At 32.8% G+C, this 17,350-nt stretch overlaps 1 protein-coding gene across 4 annotated transcripts in view; it reads right to left on the reverse strand.

Moving 5' to 3' along the window:
- Positions 1-460: 460 nt before the first annotated feature.
- The window catches only part of LOC109532999 (zinc finger protein 1), a 416,629-nt gene continuing 399,739 nt past the window's right edge, over positions 461-17,350 (reverse strand). For all 4 annotated transcript variants that reach the window (XM_048661204.1, XM_048661205.1, XM_048661207.1 and 1 more), the window contains 3 exons: positions 7,851-7,991; positions 5,701-7,705; positions 461-3,845 (listed from right to left, as the gene is read on the reverse strand). In XM_048661204.1, coding sequence (XP_048517161.1) covers positions 3,652-3,845; positions 5,701-7,705; positions 7,851-7,991 — 2,340 coding nt within the window. In that variant the 3' untranslated portion in view covers positions 461-3,651. The remainder of the gene's footprint in view (positions 3,846-5,700; positions 7,706-7,850; positions 7,992-17,350) is intronic.

Raw genomic sequence — 17,350 nt, forward strand, 5'->3', positions numbered from 1 at the left:
GCAAATTATTTTTGGCTGACCGATTCGTGCCAGGGATCCGTCCGAATAATTGCATTTTTTTATTGTTTATTGGAGTTAAAACGTTGCGTGTGATCCTGGCCAAACCAATTAGATATCGTGGCTTTTTCAAAATTAAAAAAAAATCTTTTATGCGAAACCATTCGTGTTAGGGATTTTTAAATCTTTATTGCTATTTATTGCATTATTGGAGGATAGCACGTTAAAACGTTGCGTGTAATCATGTCCAAACCATTTAGATTTCGGGCTGTTTTACCAAAATTAAAGATTTAAGCAAATTATGAATTAAGCATCACAAATCTAATAAATCAATAAACAAGTGAAATAGTTAAACTATCACAAATCTGGTGGCGTCTTGTTCTACAGTAAGTTAATAATAATAAAATAATGATCTAACTCGAAGGATAAAAAAATACTCAACAATAAAATGAAAAACGAAATAATTAATTCATATATGCTTTATTGGTAGAGATTAAAATACATTTTCTAACTGGTTTGGGTTCATTTATATCTTATACGTACATCCTTTTTATTACAATCACTGTCTTTACAAGTTTAATTACACACAAAATATTACAAAATTCAAAAAAAGAGGAACATTTCATAAACAAAAATAAACAATGTTTAGCTATTTAAATATGATTTTATTTATATACACTTTCTTTGGTAAAACTAGCCAATGAAATCGCAAAACACATCAACAAATGTTTTTTATAACAAAATGAACGAATTGCCACAGAACCTATAAAATTAAAATAAAACTACACGAACAAAATACGTTAGTATACAAACTATAAAAACTTACAAAAACGAGTATTTATAAAGCCATAAGCAAAAATAGTAATTTTCGGAAGATACAATATTTACAAAATTGCTATGTACAGAACTCGCTTATAGGACCGTTATATTTTAAATACATGTTCTATAATAATATAACCAGTATAGTAATATATTTTCAATATATTGTATATCTCTGCAGTTTTGAGATGCAAATGTTATATAATAAATGCTATAGTTTAAATTTTAACATTAGCAGTCGCTTTCTACGACTTTATATCAAACGACTATGTTATTGTCAAACAACCTTACTTATACGACACACTGGAAATTATACATTAGGTACATAATTTTGGAATGGTTCAAATAGTTCAATTACTTGTTATAATTTCAAAATACCCTAAAAATATTTACTTCAATGGTTAACTCAAATCACCGCTTTCATTATATTATCTTATACAATAATGTCCTTAATTAGAATATCTATAAAATTGTTAGTAACAACTGGCACCATTTATTTCTTTGTATAGGTGAAAAATCTATGTGAACTACGTATTGTCAATTAACACCTTTAAATGCATGGCTCGTGCCTTTTTATTGTACTGTTTGCAAAATAAGAGCAGGGTGAATATCTGATAAAAATCCGAGCATATATTCTTGGAGTCTTGAGAAATTAACATAAATTAAGATTTGGTTTTTTGTTCTCCGTGTGGAATGGTTAGGTATACTCGTACGCAGTAATTGTATTTCACAATTTATAGGATTATACTTGCCAACATTGTTGCTTGTTAGGCAAATATTTCTACCCGCTAAAAACAATGTTTCATGATGATTTCACAAAAACATTTAAAAAATAGTGTGTTTGATTTGTTCCTTGATTAATGCCATTTTAAATTCTTCAACAAATCCAAAGATAGAAGGCATAAAATGTAGCATCTTTAATTTACATCTGAGCGCAGAAATACATATCAATTTTAATCAATACACAATAGCTATAAGACGAACTGTTTCAGAAATCCTAAAACTAACTGTAGCTTTTCGATGTAGCCGAAACCCAATTTTTATAAATATACAGACTCCTACGCGTAATATATTTGACGGAATTTTGGCACTCAAAACGATTCTATTATAGATTTATTATAAATATATTTTAAATTTCTCACCCTACAATATAAAATCAATAAGATTATCTATTCTCGTAGATAGAAACATGTTACACTAAAATCAATGTGATCGTTTTGAAGCATTGGTATAAAGGTAACTATTTCAAATGCATCTTTGAGACCATTTATATAGCATACAGAACGGGACATCTAAAAGTAGTTGTTTTCTATAAAAATGTTCTTACTTTCAATTTAATGAAGGTGTTTTCAAATCACTAAAATATACCTTAGCTTTAATGGTCCCCCCTTACATTTCTTCATTTCGATTAATTATATTTGCAAAATGGTGGTACATTGCTATGTAACAATTAATTTAATTGCATAAATAAATACAATCCAGGTATTCCATATAGAGTAAACGATTTATCCGGATAAACTTTCCCATAATATCTAGTCTTTATCGACTGATTTTTAAATAAAAACTAAGGTATATTTAACTGGATAATAAGGATAAAAAGTGATTTGTATGAGATTCTGAATATTTATAACAAATAAGCAAGTTTTCATGAAAATTTATTTCTAAATCAAACTAGCGCCTAAATGATTTATCATTGTTATTGAAAATAATTTTTGTAAATACGTGTTTGTTCGTAATTTTGGCGGTTCTATTACTGAAGTGCAAATGTGTGTTACTTCTAATTTTAATAATGAGGTATTACTGCAGTTCATGTAAAACCATTTCGATGTATACTCATTCAAATAAAAATATTATGTGAATTTCCAGAAAAGAAACAATTGCTTATTGCCCCATGCCTGCAATTGCACCACTACATGTTAAAGTGGTGGAAGACATTGGATTTAATAATACTGGTACTTATATGTGCGCGTATCTAATGAGTATTTATACAGGTACCAGAAAACCTACATATAAAATTAAAAGAGAAAACATTCATTTGACATTGATTGAGACAAAGAAAACATTGATTTGAGATTCAGTAATCAATCAATATCTCAATAAATTAAGTATTTCATTGCAGCAGTTACTGTGAAATTTAACTTTGCTTCAAATGAATGTATAATTTAAGGAAATACTTAATTCACACGAAATAGCGTCATTTTATCCCGAAAAGGCTGCATCTTTACTTAGCAAGGTATATTTCACTCCCATTATATAACTTTATGTGAACTTTTAATATGGGATAGAAAGCTTAAATTGCATTTAATGTAGACATGGCCAAGTAGAAAAAAAGATTGCAAGAACACTAAAATAATTGCACAAATACCTAAATAAAATAACATATTTGGTAATGTATATATCAATAATCTACATATTATGGCACAAAATTCACAGCTTTAAAAACGATCAGACGCAGCATATTGCCGACAAATAGATTTATCTCTTTTCGTTATGCTATATCACCTAGTGTAACTGGTTGAGTTTGAATAATTTCAGCAATGCTTTTCATCAGTTGCGTTTGCATCTCCTGTTTACCAAACTCCATATAGCATTTTCCTGAGAAATCGTAAATTAACTAGTTTTGAAAATAATTTTAGATCAAATCTAAAATGTACTGAAAATATAAAATAAATCTATTCGGAGACAAATGCAAACCTGCCCATTAATGTAATATTTTAACACAAAATACACTAATTACAATTTAAATACACGAAAATAAAGTACTTAAGTACTTTAGTAACAATCTAAGGTACAATACGGCACTGAAAGAAATGTATTTACACTTGCCAACAAAAATTATTCTCTATATGGCTTGCAGTACGAGAATCGGTGGTTCATATGTTGACTGTACGATCCAGAATGAGAAAATCGCTTCAAACATTTGCTACACTGAAATGGCTTTTCTCCTGAATGTAACCGCTTGTGCTCCGTTAAGTGATGCTTGTGTTTGAAGGCTTTTGGACACTCGTCGCATTTATGTGGTCGCTGACCTGCAATTAAAAAAATATTATTTTATTCAAATTTTATGGGTTATGTAGATGTTACTAATACATGTGCCAAGCTGTAAGGTCAAGCTCTATTTATACGTACTGGGTGGTACTAAGAAAAGTCGTCGATGGTAGCTCAAAAACTATTAATTTTACACAATCGAAAAAAATATTTCATAGGGAATGTGATCTTTTAAAAAGTATTTTCAATTAGCGGTTAAATCGGCTCAACAGACTATATATCGTGGATTTAAAGCTAAAAGAGAGCCAAAAATTGCGGTATTTGTGTTGGTTGGCCAAGTAATTTAAAAAAATAATATATTGGACTTCAAAAACTAAAGAAGTCACCTCAAGGCCACACAAACAGGTGCACTAAAAATGTGTTTTAAATAACAGGGCTTTCAAAAGGATTCTCATATAATTTTCGGTTCGGTTTGAAAGTGGTACTACCAAAAATTTACATTTTAGAGTTTGTCAGTTTTAGCTTTAAGCCCACAATTTGGTTTCATAAATAAATTTTAGTAACTGATAACAAGCGTATTGCAAATTTTATATGTCGAAATAATAGCATCTAGCAAAACATGACCCTAGTGAACATATCTTCGTTAAATTGAAGGTTCTTTTAGAATTTGCAGCTAACAATTAGTTGAACTAACACAAAACCATGCTTCGGCACGTTTCTGTTGATAAAAATGTATATTTAACTTGGTTTTGAGAGACCGGATACAGTACGATCGCAACGGTGGTCTTATTTTAGTTTAGAACTTACTTGTGAAGAGCTATAGCGAAAGCAGTAATTGTTTTTAAGGCAAAAGACGGTTCCGTATTTGGAATATTACTGATTTAATCGACAAACTAATTAGTGCGTTTAAATAAAATGTATAAGAAGCCAGCAGCTCTTTTTGGTACCAATCATCCGGAAAAAAAGCATTAAGCGGGCGTCAAAATTGGCGCCGTCACAAAAAAGCGGAAATATAGAAAATTATTATTTGCGTAGAAATGTATAACGAATAGTAAGTTACAGTTGTATTTGAGCCATCCTCAGGGCTCATAAATTGAGTGCTATTCTGGCCAGAACAGGGTGAGAACCACCAACTATGTCACCGAAGGCCAAATAAAATCAGAGCATTGTGCCAGAAATTTTTTCAACTAAAAACGATTGAAACTGCTTTGACTATACCATGCATCAATGTGAAATGGTTGGTTTGCCTGGTGTTATAAAATTGACTTTTTAGAAGCAATTTCGTGAATTAACGAGTTCGACTATTTGAAATCACGCTCCACACTTGACCGCAAACCGATTTCAGACGGTGACCACAAAGACGCGAAAGTCCACATTTACGTCCGTATTATTTTGCAGCGATAGTGTAGAGTATGCTTAAAAAATATATAAACAAGAAAATCAAGCTTAACCAAATTTAAGAGCGTACATAAGGAAAATTGTTCCTGAAATTGGAACTCATAATGAAACAGTAGAACATGCACTGATGAGGCACGTAGAGTGTCGGTTTCAAACATTTGGACTTGGAATTTTGGAGATCTCGATCTTCAAAATGACCCATCTGTCATGTGACTTGAAAACAGGATTTTTCAATCAACAAGATGGTTTATTCCTTTAACCGAGACCAGCAAATATCCTGTTGCAAAAAATTTGTATCCAAATTACATATGAAATAAGCACATACTTAACGTCCTGTAGCCGATACGTTAAAAATTAGTTTGAAAACGCTTTAAAACCTATCGAAACCTCACGAACGATTTTCTCTTACTTTAACATCTAAAATATGCCGTTGTGTATGACGCTTGTATTATGTACCACCTTAAAAATCCGACATGGTGTAATATGTATTGTACTTACCAGAATGCTCATATTTATGTCTCGCCAACGAACTTTGCTTGGAAAATGCTTTATCACATTGATCACACTGGAATTGTCCCTCAATTTCTGCCTCCTGAACCAACCCTTGATTGGTCATACTTTTAAGAATCATTTGTTGGACCTTGGCTCTTTTGGTCTGCAACCCCTCTTCATCTTGAGCTCCCTCGTGTGGTGAATGGCTTGAGTTGGGACTTAAACTTGTCATCCGACTGGTAATCAATTGCGTTAAACTAGGAAGATCGTGAGCTCCAAATTGCAGAAGGTGGTCCATTGGAACTATCCCCATTCCAGGTAGATTGGAAAGTTTGTGGGCTGGTTGAGCCAGTATTTGTGCCAATCGGCTGCTGTTGTATTCTAGAGGCGACGGCGACTGCCTTGGATCTGAAGAATTTGATCCTTGAAAGTGGTTCTGGTATGACAAATAGGGCGTTGGACTTCTTGACGATTTATGGCTAAGATTGACTATTTCGTCATGAGTAGTGTCGGAATGATTCACAGAATGCGGACGTCTAGGCGAACAAGATGGGGATGTGTCATTTGAAAGGGTACCACACCTTCTAACAGATAAATCCAAGGGTTGTTCGGAAATATATTGGGGCGATGAAGGCATAACTTGTTGGTTCAAGGACGTTGAAGGCACATTATATCGAGATCCAGAGGCGGTTGGGTTGTACGGAACTTGTATTAACTTTCCTTCTCGTCGATCTCTGGCTCGCGTATTTTGAAACCAAACTTGCACTACTCGAACAGGAAATCCGATATTAGCTGCAATGTTTTCTAAATCTTCACGTTTCGGTCTGGGATTCTCCTTGTATTTATCTTTGAGAATTCTTAGCTGCTCCTCGGAAATTAAAGATCTAACACGAACTTTCCTTCCGTCCTCATTGACATGATCTGTGGTTGCATAATTTTCCGAATCCACTTCTTCCACCTGATAGCAGTTTCTCTCAAAATCATGATCTTCAGCTCCACTAATGTTTTCGTTGGAACCATGCTCCGATTTCGGGGTTAAGGCTGCTACTAGTTTCGCGGCTAGTCCTTCGCTCTGAGCGTCTTTGCAGTCGTGTTTCTCCAAACCAGCAACTGTTGAAAATATGTCCTTGCAATTGGTACACGAAAAGTGTTCTTTAGGGGAATGTGCAGTAGGAGCAGTAAAATTATCTGTTGCATTTCCTGAGTCCTTAGTGACAGGAATCGTCTCGGAAAATATTTTCAATGCATCGATAGTATTTGCGTTGAACATTGGAGGTTGAGGTAGATTATTATGCTGACTATTGCCGATCTTGTCATCAACACTAAGTATTTCAGTGTTGTGATTGTCACTGTCTTCATCCATAACCAGCTCGCCGCAATCAGAAGCGTTGGATTTGGAAAGATCATCAAATTCCTCCGGACCTCGATTAGCTACTAAAGTAGTAACACTAAGTTTACCTTTTTGTGGCTTGGAAAAGTCTTCGGCCATTGCACTAGATTCGGATGTTTGCCCAAAAGAACTCCTTACAGGACTTGATGTGCTGTGTTGCTGGTGTTGTACCTGTTGCTGTAGTTGTTCGAGCAGGTGATTTATAGCCGATGCCGAGTATGGGTTTATGGTGTGCGGTGTATTGAGAATGCTATGTGGCGTACTGAAGTAAAAAGGGGCCATTGATGGATTTCCACTCATATGCGATTGAAACAAAGCTGCAGCTGCTTCCGGGTACTTCGGCAAAATGGGCAAGTAAGAAGCATTGTGATTGGGGCTGTTAGAAATGTTATTGTTTATGGGACTGCCAGATGGCCTTTTAGTTGAGCCTTTGATACTTTGGGAAATATTTTTATCCATTAACTGATTATTTATGGCGGCTCTAGTTCTACCCAGCTTCAAATTCATTACTAGGCACTTCTTGGAGGTCATGTGACTGGAATAGGAGCCGGAATGAGAGAACCGTTTGCCACAGTTACCACATTCGAACGGCTTTTCACCACTATGAATCCTTATGTGCTCCTGCAAAGAATAAAATGAGTGGTTAATAACAAGTGTGTATGTACATTCTCCTAAAACTAAATGAAAGAATGGGTAGTAGAAGTTGATAACTTTCCATCCGGAATTTCACTTTTCGAAAAATTTAATTACTTATTAGAAAACTTACCTTGAGGTGATGCTTAAATTTAAAGGCTTTATCACATTCCGTACATTTGAATTTTCTAAGAATGGCACTTTCATCATGGCTGATCATATGGCGTTGGAGCCGGTATACATTTGCAAAGGTTTTGTTGCATATTTTGCAAGACTGTAACAAAAAAAAGTTTCAAATAATTTCAATATTTTTTTTAAAACTAGTTATATTATGGTTTAATTATACTTCCAAAAATTCCGATAACTGTAACATCTTTTTTACGAGAACGCTTATCTTTCATAGCCACGAACTAATCAGTGGTTTAGTAGTAAAAATATGTACTCGTATATGTACTATGTGAAATTAGTACTCGTATACTATGTGCTGTAGGTAGATAGAATGCCGCAAAAGTATACATCAGAAATATATTACATTATTTGTGGATATGTTACAAACGGTATATAGAATCAGACCGTATATAGACAGACTAGGTCATATATATACGGCCTAATACAGCAGGCCGTATGTAAAAATACATGTCATTTAATATACAGATTAGACCGTTTATATACGAACGATTGCTATCCAGACCGTTTATTCAAGCGCAATGATGTTTACATTTTAAATTGTTAACTGCAAAAATTGTGGTAAAGTGTTTGTTCTTTGTTAAAGGCGACGCTAAATACGATATATTTCAGATATGAAATTACAAAAGTAAATCAGATGTAGCTATTAATAATATAAGTTCAAATTTAAAAATATAGGTTTTACGAACAACTGTATGAGCGAACAAAATAGGTTGCCCAGAAAGCCGGGGTTTAACTAAGGGGTACCTAATGATCAGTGTGCACAGAACACAAATGTATGTTTTTCAGAATTTGCAGTATTTTATTATATATATATTTTTTATTATTAAATGCCTGAGCATTTAAATTACTCAATTTCTGTGTCCCGGTTTTTGCCTTATCCAACTCCACTCATCCATGTTTCTTTCAGCAAAACCCGGAGTGGCAAAAAACTGGACCTATCTACTAACATTTTGAACACAGGTGAATGGTTGACATAAACATATTTAAACGCAGGAGTGCCGCTAATTGTTCCGAAACGTTTTTGCTAGAGAAAATTAGGAAACTTATGGCACAACCCTTTTCAGAGAGCCTTAAAGAGAGGAAAGTTACACGATATATTAATTGAAACTAGATTTCGTTATCGCCATATATCCGGGATATCTATTTAGTTTCTACATGCTGAAAGACTTGGTTTTTTTGACAACTTCTCCCGACCGTTAGAAACTGATACCCGAATAGTAAAAAGCCTCGGTTAATAACCAGAATTTGTAAAATATTGAACACAAAAGAAGAATCCCAAGTTCGCAATTTTTCCATTCGACAGCGCAAACAGTAACCAGTTGATGTTGAACATTAAATACCACATAAATAAGTTCTAATTTACTGTAGTTGTGGAAATTCTCATTCTGAAGATATTCAATAAATGGCGGCGTCAAGTTTTATAAATTGAAATTTAGTGGAAAATGTTCACTTTCCAAATGTGTCCAAAAAATGTCCATATTTTAATTAAATTTTTCAAGTTTCTTAAATGACATGTTATATTTTAATCTATTATTGAATATGCAGAAAATATTCTTCAGCAGTATGAAACTAACAAAAATTAACTTGCGATTTCCAGACCTCAACCCGCTAGACTTTTTATGAGGATATGTGAAATCACTTACTTATTCAATAGCAATGTCTAATTTTGGGTACCAAAATCGAAAAAGCGCAGCGTTCGATAAGGTGGAAAACAATATGAAGCACTAAAATTAGCACTAATAAAAGTGCATTGTCATTGCGCTTTTATTAAAATATTTTTTTCCTAAGCACTATTTAATTCGAAAACCATTACGAATTCAAGAACTCAGTTTTTGCTAAATATTATCAAGTGCACCGGATGCTGGATGTAAATTAACTGGTCTATTCTGTTATTTTAACTGATTTTGTTTATAAACCAGTGTACAAGCATTATGGAATCAATATACTTTACACACCGATTCATAAAAAAGTTCGATTTTTACCAAATTTCATTGGACTTAACTGGTGGACCAGTTTGGTGTCAGCGGGAGCAGTTTGGTCTAAATTTTTCTTTTCTTCATTTCGTCTATCGTCTGCTTCGACGTAAGTAATGTATATCTTATCAAGGTTACTAACTTTTACTTTTATTTTCATTAATTTATAATAAACAAATTTATCGGAGTGAAATTGAGCAATTTGTCCTTATACCCCAGATTTCTGGGTCTAATACAAGTCGTGAGTGAGTGTAAGTGTCACACTGGAAACAGATGTATGTTTTTAAATCCAATGTCATGCCTGCATTAAATATAATTTTAAGTCGAACATTCTTTAACGCGTTAAGATTTATATCCCATGGCGCCGATCTCGCAAGATGTGTAAATGAATTTAGCAGCCATATTAGTCAGTTCACGCCTCTTTTAAGTGCTGTTTTGTTTTTTTGTAAACCTCTTTAGTGGCATGACGGGCTGTATACATCTATACATTAATTGGAACTGTTCGAATTGAATATAAATTCGTTTTAGTACGATAACCCTTCTAAATATTGTTTTTTTTTTCTTTTTTTTTTTTAAATTTTAAAAGTGACATTGAATTGGTTTTTAAATATTCGGTAGGATTTAGGCTGAAGTATAATTTTTTGCTTATTGTTTTTTTTGGACTAGACAACAATTTATAAATGTTTAAAATGTAAGTCACAAAGAAAAGAAGTCAAACCTATAATGTCTCCTCTCCCGTGTTTACCCAATTGAAGCCATGCTAACACTTTATATTAGCCTATAATATAAATAATGAATTTAATTTGATAAGAAATTAAAAAAAAAATTTTATCAAAGAAAAAATTCGTAGCAAACATTTTTCTTCCAAAACTTCACTAGACCGATAAAAACAGTTCTCTCTTCAAAAGGTATTCCGCAATTCAGTTCAATTCGACCTCACCTTGTTGAATCCAAATTTTCAGAGATTAGTGTGGCCATCAAACACTACAGAACATCAATTAGATTGTGTCTATTTCCATTAATTCGATAAATGTAAAGGACTAAATGTTTGTACTTATTTTCAGATTCCAGCACTTTACTCTCAGTGTCAGTTTATAGTAGCAGAACTTTAATGGTCCAGAGAAAATCCAATTTGATGAAAATATCATACAAACTACTGTAAATAATATATTAAAAACGGCTTCGTTTTTTAGGTAAAAATTGGCAAAGTTAACATTTTATTTAATAGTTCAAGCAAATCTTAAGATATTGTAATAGAATACCTAATATGAAATTGTTTATTTAAGTGTGTTACTTTGTTGTAATTAGCTTGCAATAAAGTTTTAGAAACTCTTAATGTTAGCTACGTTGAAAACAAGAATATCTTTCTTAGGTACTTAACTGGTAACGAAAATTGATTTTATTTTAACATCAGGTTGATACGAGTAAGTGCAAAAAGTTATCATTTAAAAATTAAATATTAGTATCATGAGACGCCCTCTGCAAATTTGGCGAAAACATGATTGAATGTGGCATTGCAATCCGTCCCAGAATATAAAATTTCATTTGTGTCTTAAGATTTTCGTGAATTAGTAAGAAACGTAAAACTTTGTCGCCTTGTATCTCAAAAACGCAATCGATTTCAATATGTGTTTGTATGATTCCTTTTAAGGGGCGATAGAGGCTCACTTGGCGAGTACGAGAAAAATATTGAAAATTTTTTTTTTTTTTAATTAAGATTATAACTAGATTAAGATATTAACAGTCGAAGATCGATTTTCAACTTTGTTATTAAGCATTATTTTCAAATTGTTCCATGTAATGTGTATAATTGGTAGCATATTGGAATACTTAAGCGTTCAAAAAGAAAAATTACAATCTTTGCTTCAAATTATGAAAATTTTTGATATCAAAAAAGTTCTCTTCTACAATTTTTTGATGAAAAGGCACAGCGGCAATTATGTTTTTTGTCATTAACAGATAGTTACAGGTGGAAAGCCCTTGTCAAACTCTGACTAACTTTGAATTTCCTTTCACGAATTTGCTGATTAGTTCAGGGGAAATGCTACAGTAACATAGCAGAAGCTGAAAGAACTCACGCCAACACAGGACGAGGAGAGTGGTTCCAGGAAGATAGTGGACGACAATTGATGTTCGGGTTCCAGGCACAGAGGAACAAGTATTGGACACAATCGAATCACGGCCTTCCAGGGGCACTCAGAGCACAATAACTGACACTTTTCCAAGCACCAAATAAATTCCAAGGAAGAGGTACGTTCCTACCACGTTTGTACGATACACACAGCACAAGGAGATACAAATGGAGCAGGAGTTAATTAACTGAATACGAGAAGCTGCTTAATAAGAGTGGATAATAAGGGGATTACACACGCACTAGCTTGTTTGGAGTTAACCATTCAAATATTTGGTGTTGTATGGTTTATTTATAAACACCCATATTCGAGGTTATGAGAACAGGTTGACATTTCGTCAACAAATCTTGTTGAATTTACCGTTTATCCTTACCGTCTGTATAATTCTATGGTTACCGGAGTTTTAAATAATTACGAAGCGAACAGGTATTTGCGCAATGTTAATTAGGCAGATTACCTTGAAAAACATTGGTGCCGTATTTCTAATATCGTTTTTTGCTAATTTCGCAGTTTTTAATAACAATTAATTGCTTTTACTATTTTTTCTGTACTCCTATAACATCGCCAGACAACACCTCCAGAGGAATGACGCCAATTTTGAATCACCCTGAATTGTAAATTCGTATTTTCGCTTGTGCTTTGCTGAAATAAGTTAAGAAAATAATAAATATAACATCAAAAGAATATGCAGAACTGAAATTTCCTCTACATTTAAATCCAAAAATAAAATTTCCGAAATCCTGAAAACTCAGATGTCTCAGAAAAGGTAATACTATCTTTTAAATCCACCAAGCTGAATAATGTTTTTAACCTTTTCTTACTTTCTGACTTACTATTGTTTCAGATACTTACGCTTTAAAAAATCATCTGTTTGATGTTTTAGTACCAACGTTGCACATATTGCAAAAATACATTCCTGTAGTAAAATTGGTATTTAATAAATAAAAAACGAAAGAGTTGCAGAAGATTCTAACTGCATTGTTTTAATCCAATCCATAATAGAGCAGGTTTTCCCGTTTAGATAATTGAGTGCCTGATGGTAGTTAAATAAAATAATAATTCGTCAGTTCAACCAGAGCTGGATTTAGTTTGCATATGCAGTCGCTTACCAGTGATTGCGCTCGAAGAATGCAATAAGAACGATAATCAAGATCGATCGGTTAATAAAAGTCTCTTTAAGATATGGTTCGTTACACGTCAGCCTTAAGTTAACTCTTTCACACGGTCTTTGGTTGCACATGTGGCATGATTTTTTGTCTGTTGTTCTCGTGGATCACTTGTCATCGTGTCGAGCTATCTTTCCACGGCTGACTTTCAGTCGGATAGATTAAATTGCTGGCTTGGAGTGATATGTGTGTGTCGATGCCGGTACTTAAAAATAGATAAACCTCCATCAGGCAAAACAAAAACAATCCGAATTGAATTTGAAAAAATCGTTTCGGGGTTCTAAAATATACAATTCAAGTGGTACAAGAAAACAACTTTAAAATCAATTTGTATTGATTTTCAGAAAAACATTTTTTTAATAGTTTACTTTAGCGGTGGTCCCAAAAAGATTACCGCAAATGCAGTATGCAAAACATTTACACTCTTTAAAAAAATAAAAGTTGACAAAAAAAATGAAATTTTTAACGTAGGAAATAAAATAAAACGCCAACAAATAATGGACTGACAGAATTTCACAAAATTTAACTTTTAACCCAGAATGAAAATCATTCAATTGAGAACTGAAGTTTTTAAAGCCAATTATACCATGCTTTAAATCAGAAGTACAACCCTAAAACGGGCTTTAATATGAAACTACAGCAAATTAAGCAGTGCTATTGCAAGTGCTACTACGTCGCCTGAAGCTAGCCAAAATCGAGGTTGAGAAAGAAATAGTATGCATTTTTTTGCTGATTATTAACGGCAATCAAGGTTTAGTTTAATTAGTGATTATTATCATTGATAAAACACGGTTAAATTAAATTATGAACCACAGTTAACTCAACATACATTTTCCACGTGATCAAATCCAATGAGAAAGATAACATGTATTAAATTGTGAAGCTTAACCAATGAAGACAACGCTGATTAGAGTACAATTCCTATCTGAAACTGGAAATGCTTTTTCATCATTAAGCAAATTAACTTGTAGGTTAGATTATTATCATTATTAAGTATCAATCTGGAAAAGTTTACCGTATCAGAGCATTTATACATTTTGTTACATTATGTATTTTGAGTATTGGTATAACCTCTATAAAAAAAGTCAGATGAGATGAATAGAGTACCTACAGTTTTTAATAAAATGATAAGTGTGAGAATAAGCACATGTTTACTGCATTATTTAGTCAGTAGGTGTCTTTAGTCTCCAGAAACAGAATATTACATACTTGAACATTTTAAGTTATTTTAGAATATGTATTCTAGATCATACTGAACTCAGTAAATCAAAAATGAATCATAACTGATCTGCATAGGTATATCAATTCAACGTACATATTGCAAACGGTTGCGCCTATTTGTGTGCATACTGCCGATTTTACAAAACACTCCAATAATATGCTATTTTCAATCTACATTTAAAGTGACGCATATAAGGTGTTTACCTAAATATGGCTCTCAGCCATATCTTAATTAAATATCCAAAAGTTTTTGAAGATAGAAATAGCAGTCGAAGTAAATAGTAAATTATTGTAATTGTTATTTATTGATGAGTCACTATAGGAAGGAACTCTCAAGGACAAAATAATAAACTTTGATGTTTCTCACCAGTTCACCAATAATTTTCGGATTTTTGAATACATATAACTAAATCGACCTTGGGACATTTGGCGAGAGGCGCTCAGTTATACAAAACAAAACATACATACTCTTTATATTTTTCATAATTAACTTGAAGACATAAAATAAAATCAGTTAGGCTCAAGTCTGTTCTTTGCTCGAGAGGAAGCACGCAACCTTAACTCATAAGCGTTTCTTCAAATCGCTTGTTGGAGGTTTTAGTTTTTAGGAACTTTCTAATTTAAGCACATATTATTAATAACACCTATCGAAAACTCAATAGGAGTTGGCTAGAAAGGGTAATAGAGTTATTGACAGAAACAAAATGATGAAAAAATGAATGTTGATAATAATTGTCCCTCGAGTGCTCCTTTTCGGTTCCCAAGATATTTGTTTTAAATGTTTTTTTTGTTTTCTTGGTTTTAAAACACTTACCGCATTTATTTAAATTAATTAAATTTTGTAAATTTCAGTTAGGCCCTAATAGTGCACATAATAATGAATGGAATTTGCAATGCTTCGTCTTGGGTTATTTAACAAGACTTTTTTTAATCAGACAAACTAGAAATTAAGATCACACTGTAAATATTCCACAGCGCATGCATGAAAATCACCTATAAAGCCCAGTTTAACTAGCCAGACTACTTGTGAATCTTTGAGTATGTATAACAGGCTATTTTATTATACTGGGAAACTTGTACACAATTTGCATCTCGTCCATTGAAAAATGTGTCTGTTTTGCTCAAAAGGTTATTTAACTACAAGGTAAATCTATAGAATCTTTAACAAATCTGCATTGGTATCACGGTTCAGGCTTCTATTGAATTATTAAAGACACTTTTAAACCAAATAAAACTTGTCTCGGACAATTTTACAAGACACTGTGTTTTTTATGCATTCCTAAATGAGAGTATATTATTGTTGTATAAATGGTAATAATGTATAAAAACTCAGTTCGGTGAAGCTTGAAAGTGTCGTAAAAGTGAACTCGAACTAACCAGTCGACATAATTCTTTTCTTCCTCAACATTGGTGAATGAAAATTGAATAAAATGTTCCCAAAGTAGTTGGTTTTTATGGACCAAATATACCTTACTATTATTCTCAATGATCTTAATACAAATTCTGTCTACCATACATAGCAAAATTATGATATTGCATTCTCCTTTCTCCAGAGCTGCCTATTAGAAACCGTCTCTATTAACCAAAATATGTGAAAAATTTAATTAACCGCAGTTGATACTTGAAACTGATGTTGTTACGAATGAACGGACGGCTCCGAAACCATAAAAATTAAAAGCTAGTGAAAAATTGTGTGCTTGAAGGCGATACACGTACTTTGTTCCTCTTACATAGAAGAAAAACGTATCGTTCCCAAAATAGAAACAGCTACAAAGGCGTTTTGTTTTAAGAGTAAATAAAGCACATTTATGTCCGTTCTAAATTTGTCATTTGCACCTGGGTATGATTGCCACAACACCTGGTGTGAGAGGGGCTATTTGAAACAGAAAATTTATATGCAGCTCCAACACATACAATCAGAATTCCGATAAATGAAGCAAAAAACGTTCTCAATCGAATTTATTCTTGCTAGTTTCAATTAACGAAACAGTTACAAACACGACAATAGCAGAGCAGCCATGAACGGATCAAAGATGCTGTGTGAACTTATTAAAATGAGTCAAAAACTAATCAAGAACCAGGAACTGTAATTACAGCTAAATGCCATTTGACACCGATGACACCATAAATCTATCCAATACATTTTGTTTGCTGTTCCAAGTCACAGACTATTCATTATACTCCTGAACTTTACTATTAAGGTTAATCGAGCTGATTAGACCGATTGGTTGATATTCAGCTACTTGAGTTACTTGCGTCTATCTTTCGATTAGGTACTATTTGTTATTAATTTAGAATCCACATAGGTAATTATCTTATTTGTGGCCATTATCCGATACGGATAACTAATGTAATGTTTAGTTATTTCCATCAATCATTGTTGATCTTTCGACAATATTATATTCCATTTAAGTAGTGGTTTTCCATTTGGTTGATTCATTCCATTGATTTTTATATAATATTAAACTTTTAAATCTTTTCGGGTGTGTTTGTCGGTTTGCCACTAACTACCATTTTATCAATATATATATATATATTCGTCGGGAATACCTCCAAAACGATATTTATAATTATTTTAGAATATATTTGACATCAATCACCTTTAATAAATCCGTGAACAGTGACATTTATTATGACTCCATGACAACGTGAAATAATTGATGTAAGTTTTTTTGAAAATTATCGAATTATCGCTTATTAATTCCTTTTTTGCAATATGGCATAATGCCATGTTTTTTTCTATGATTATTTCACTCATCCATACTAAATGGATGAGTGAAATAATGATAGAAAAAAACATGTTTTACGCAAACACAAGTAGGTACAGTTTTATGTATGCAGTTTCATGCATACCAACTATACAGGGTTGCTCATTAGTGCGTCAAAGTGCGATATCTCAGTAAATATGAAGTTTACAAGAAAATTCGTCCAACGAAAGTTTTTCACGTTTAA

Source organism: Dendroctonus ponderosae, unplaced genomic scaffold (genome assembly GCF_020466585.1).
Source record: "Dendroctonus ponderosae isolate FM_Combo_2020 unplaced genomic scaffold, Dpon_F_20191213v2 Dpon_F_20191213_1, whole genome shotgun sequence".
NCBI lineage: Eukaryota > Metazoa > Arthropoda > Insecta > Coleoptera > Curculionidae > Dendroctonus > Dendroctonus ponderosae.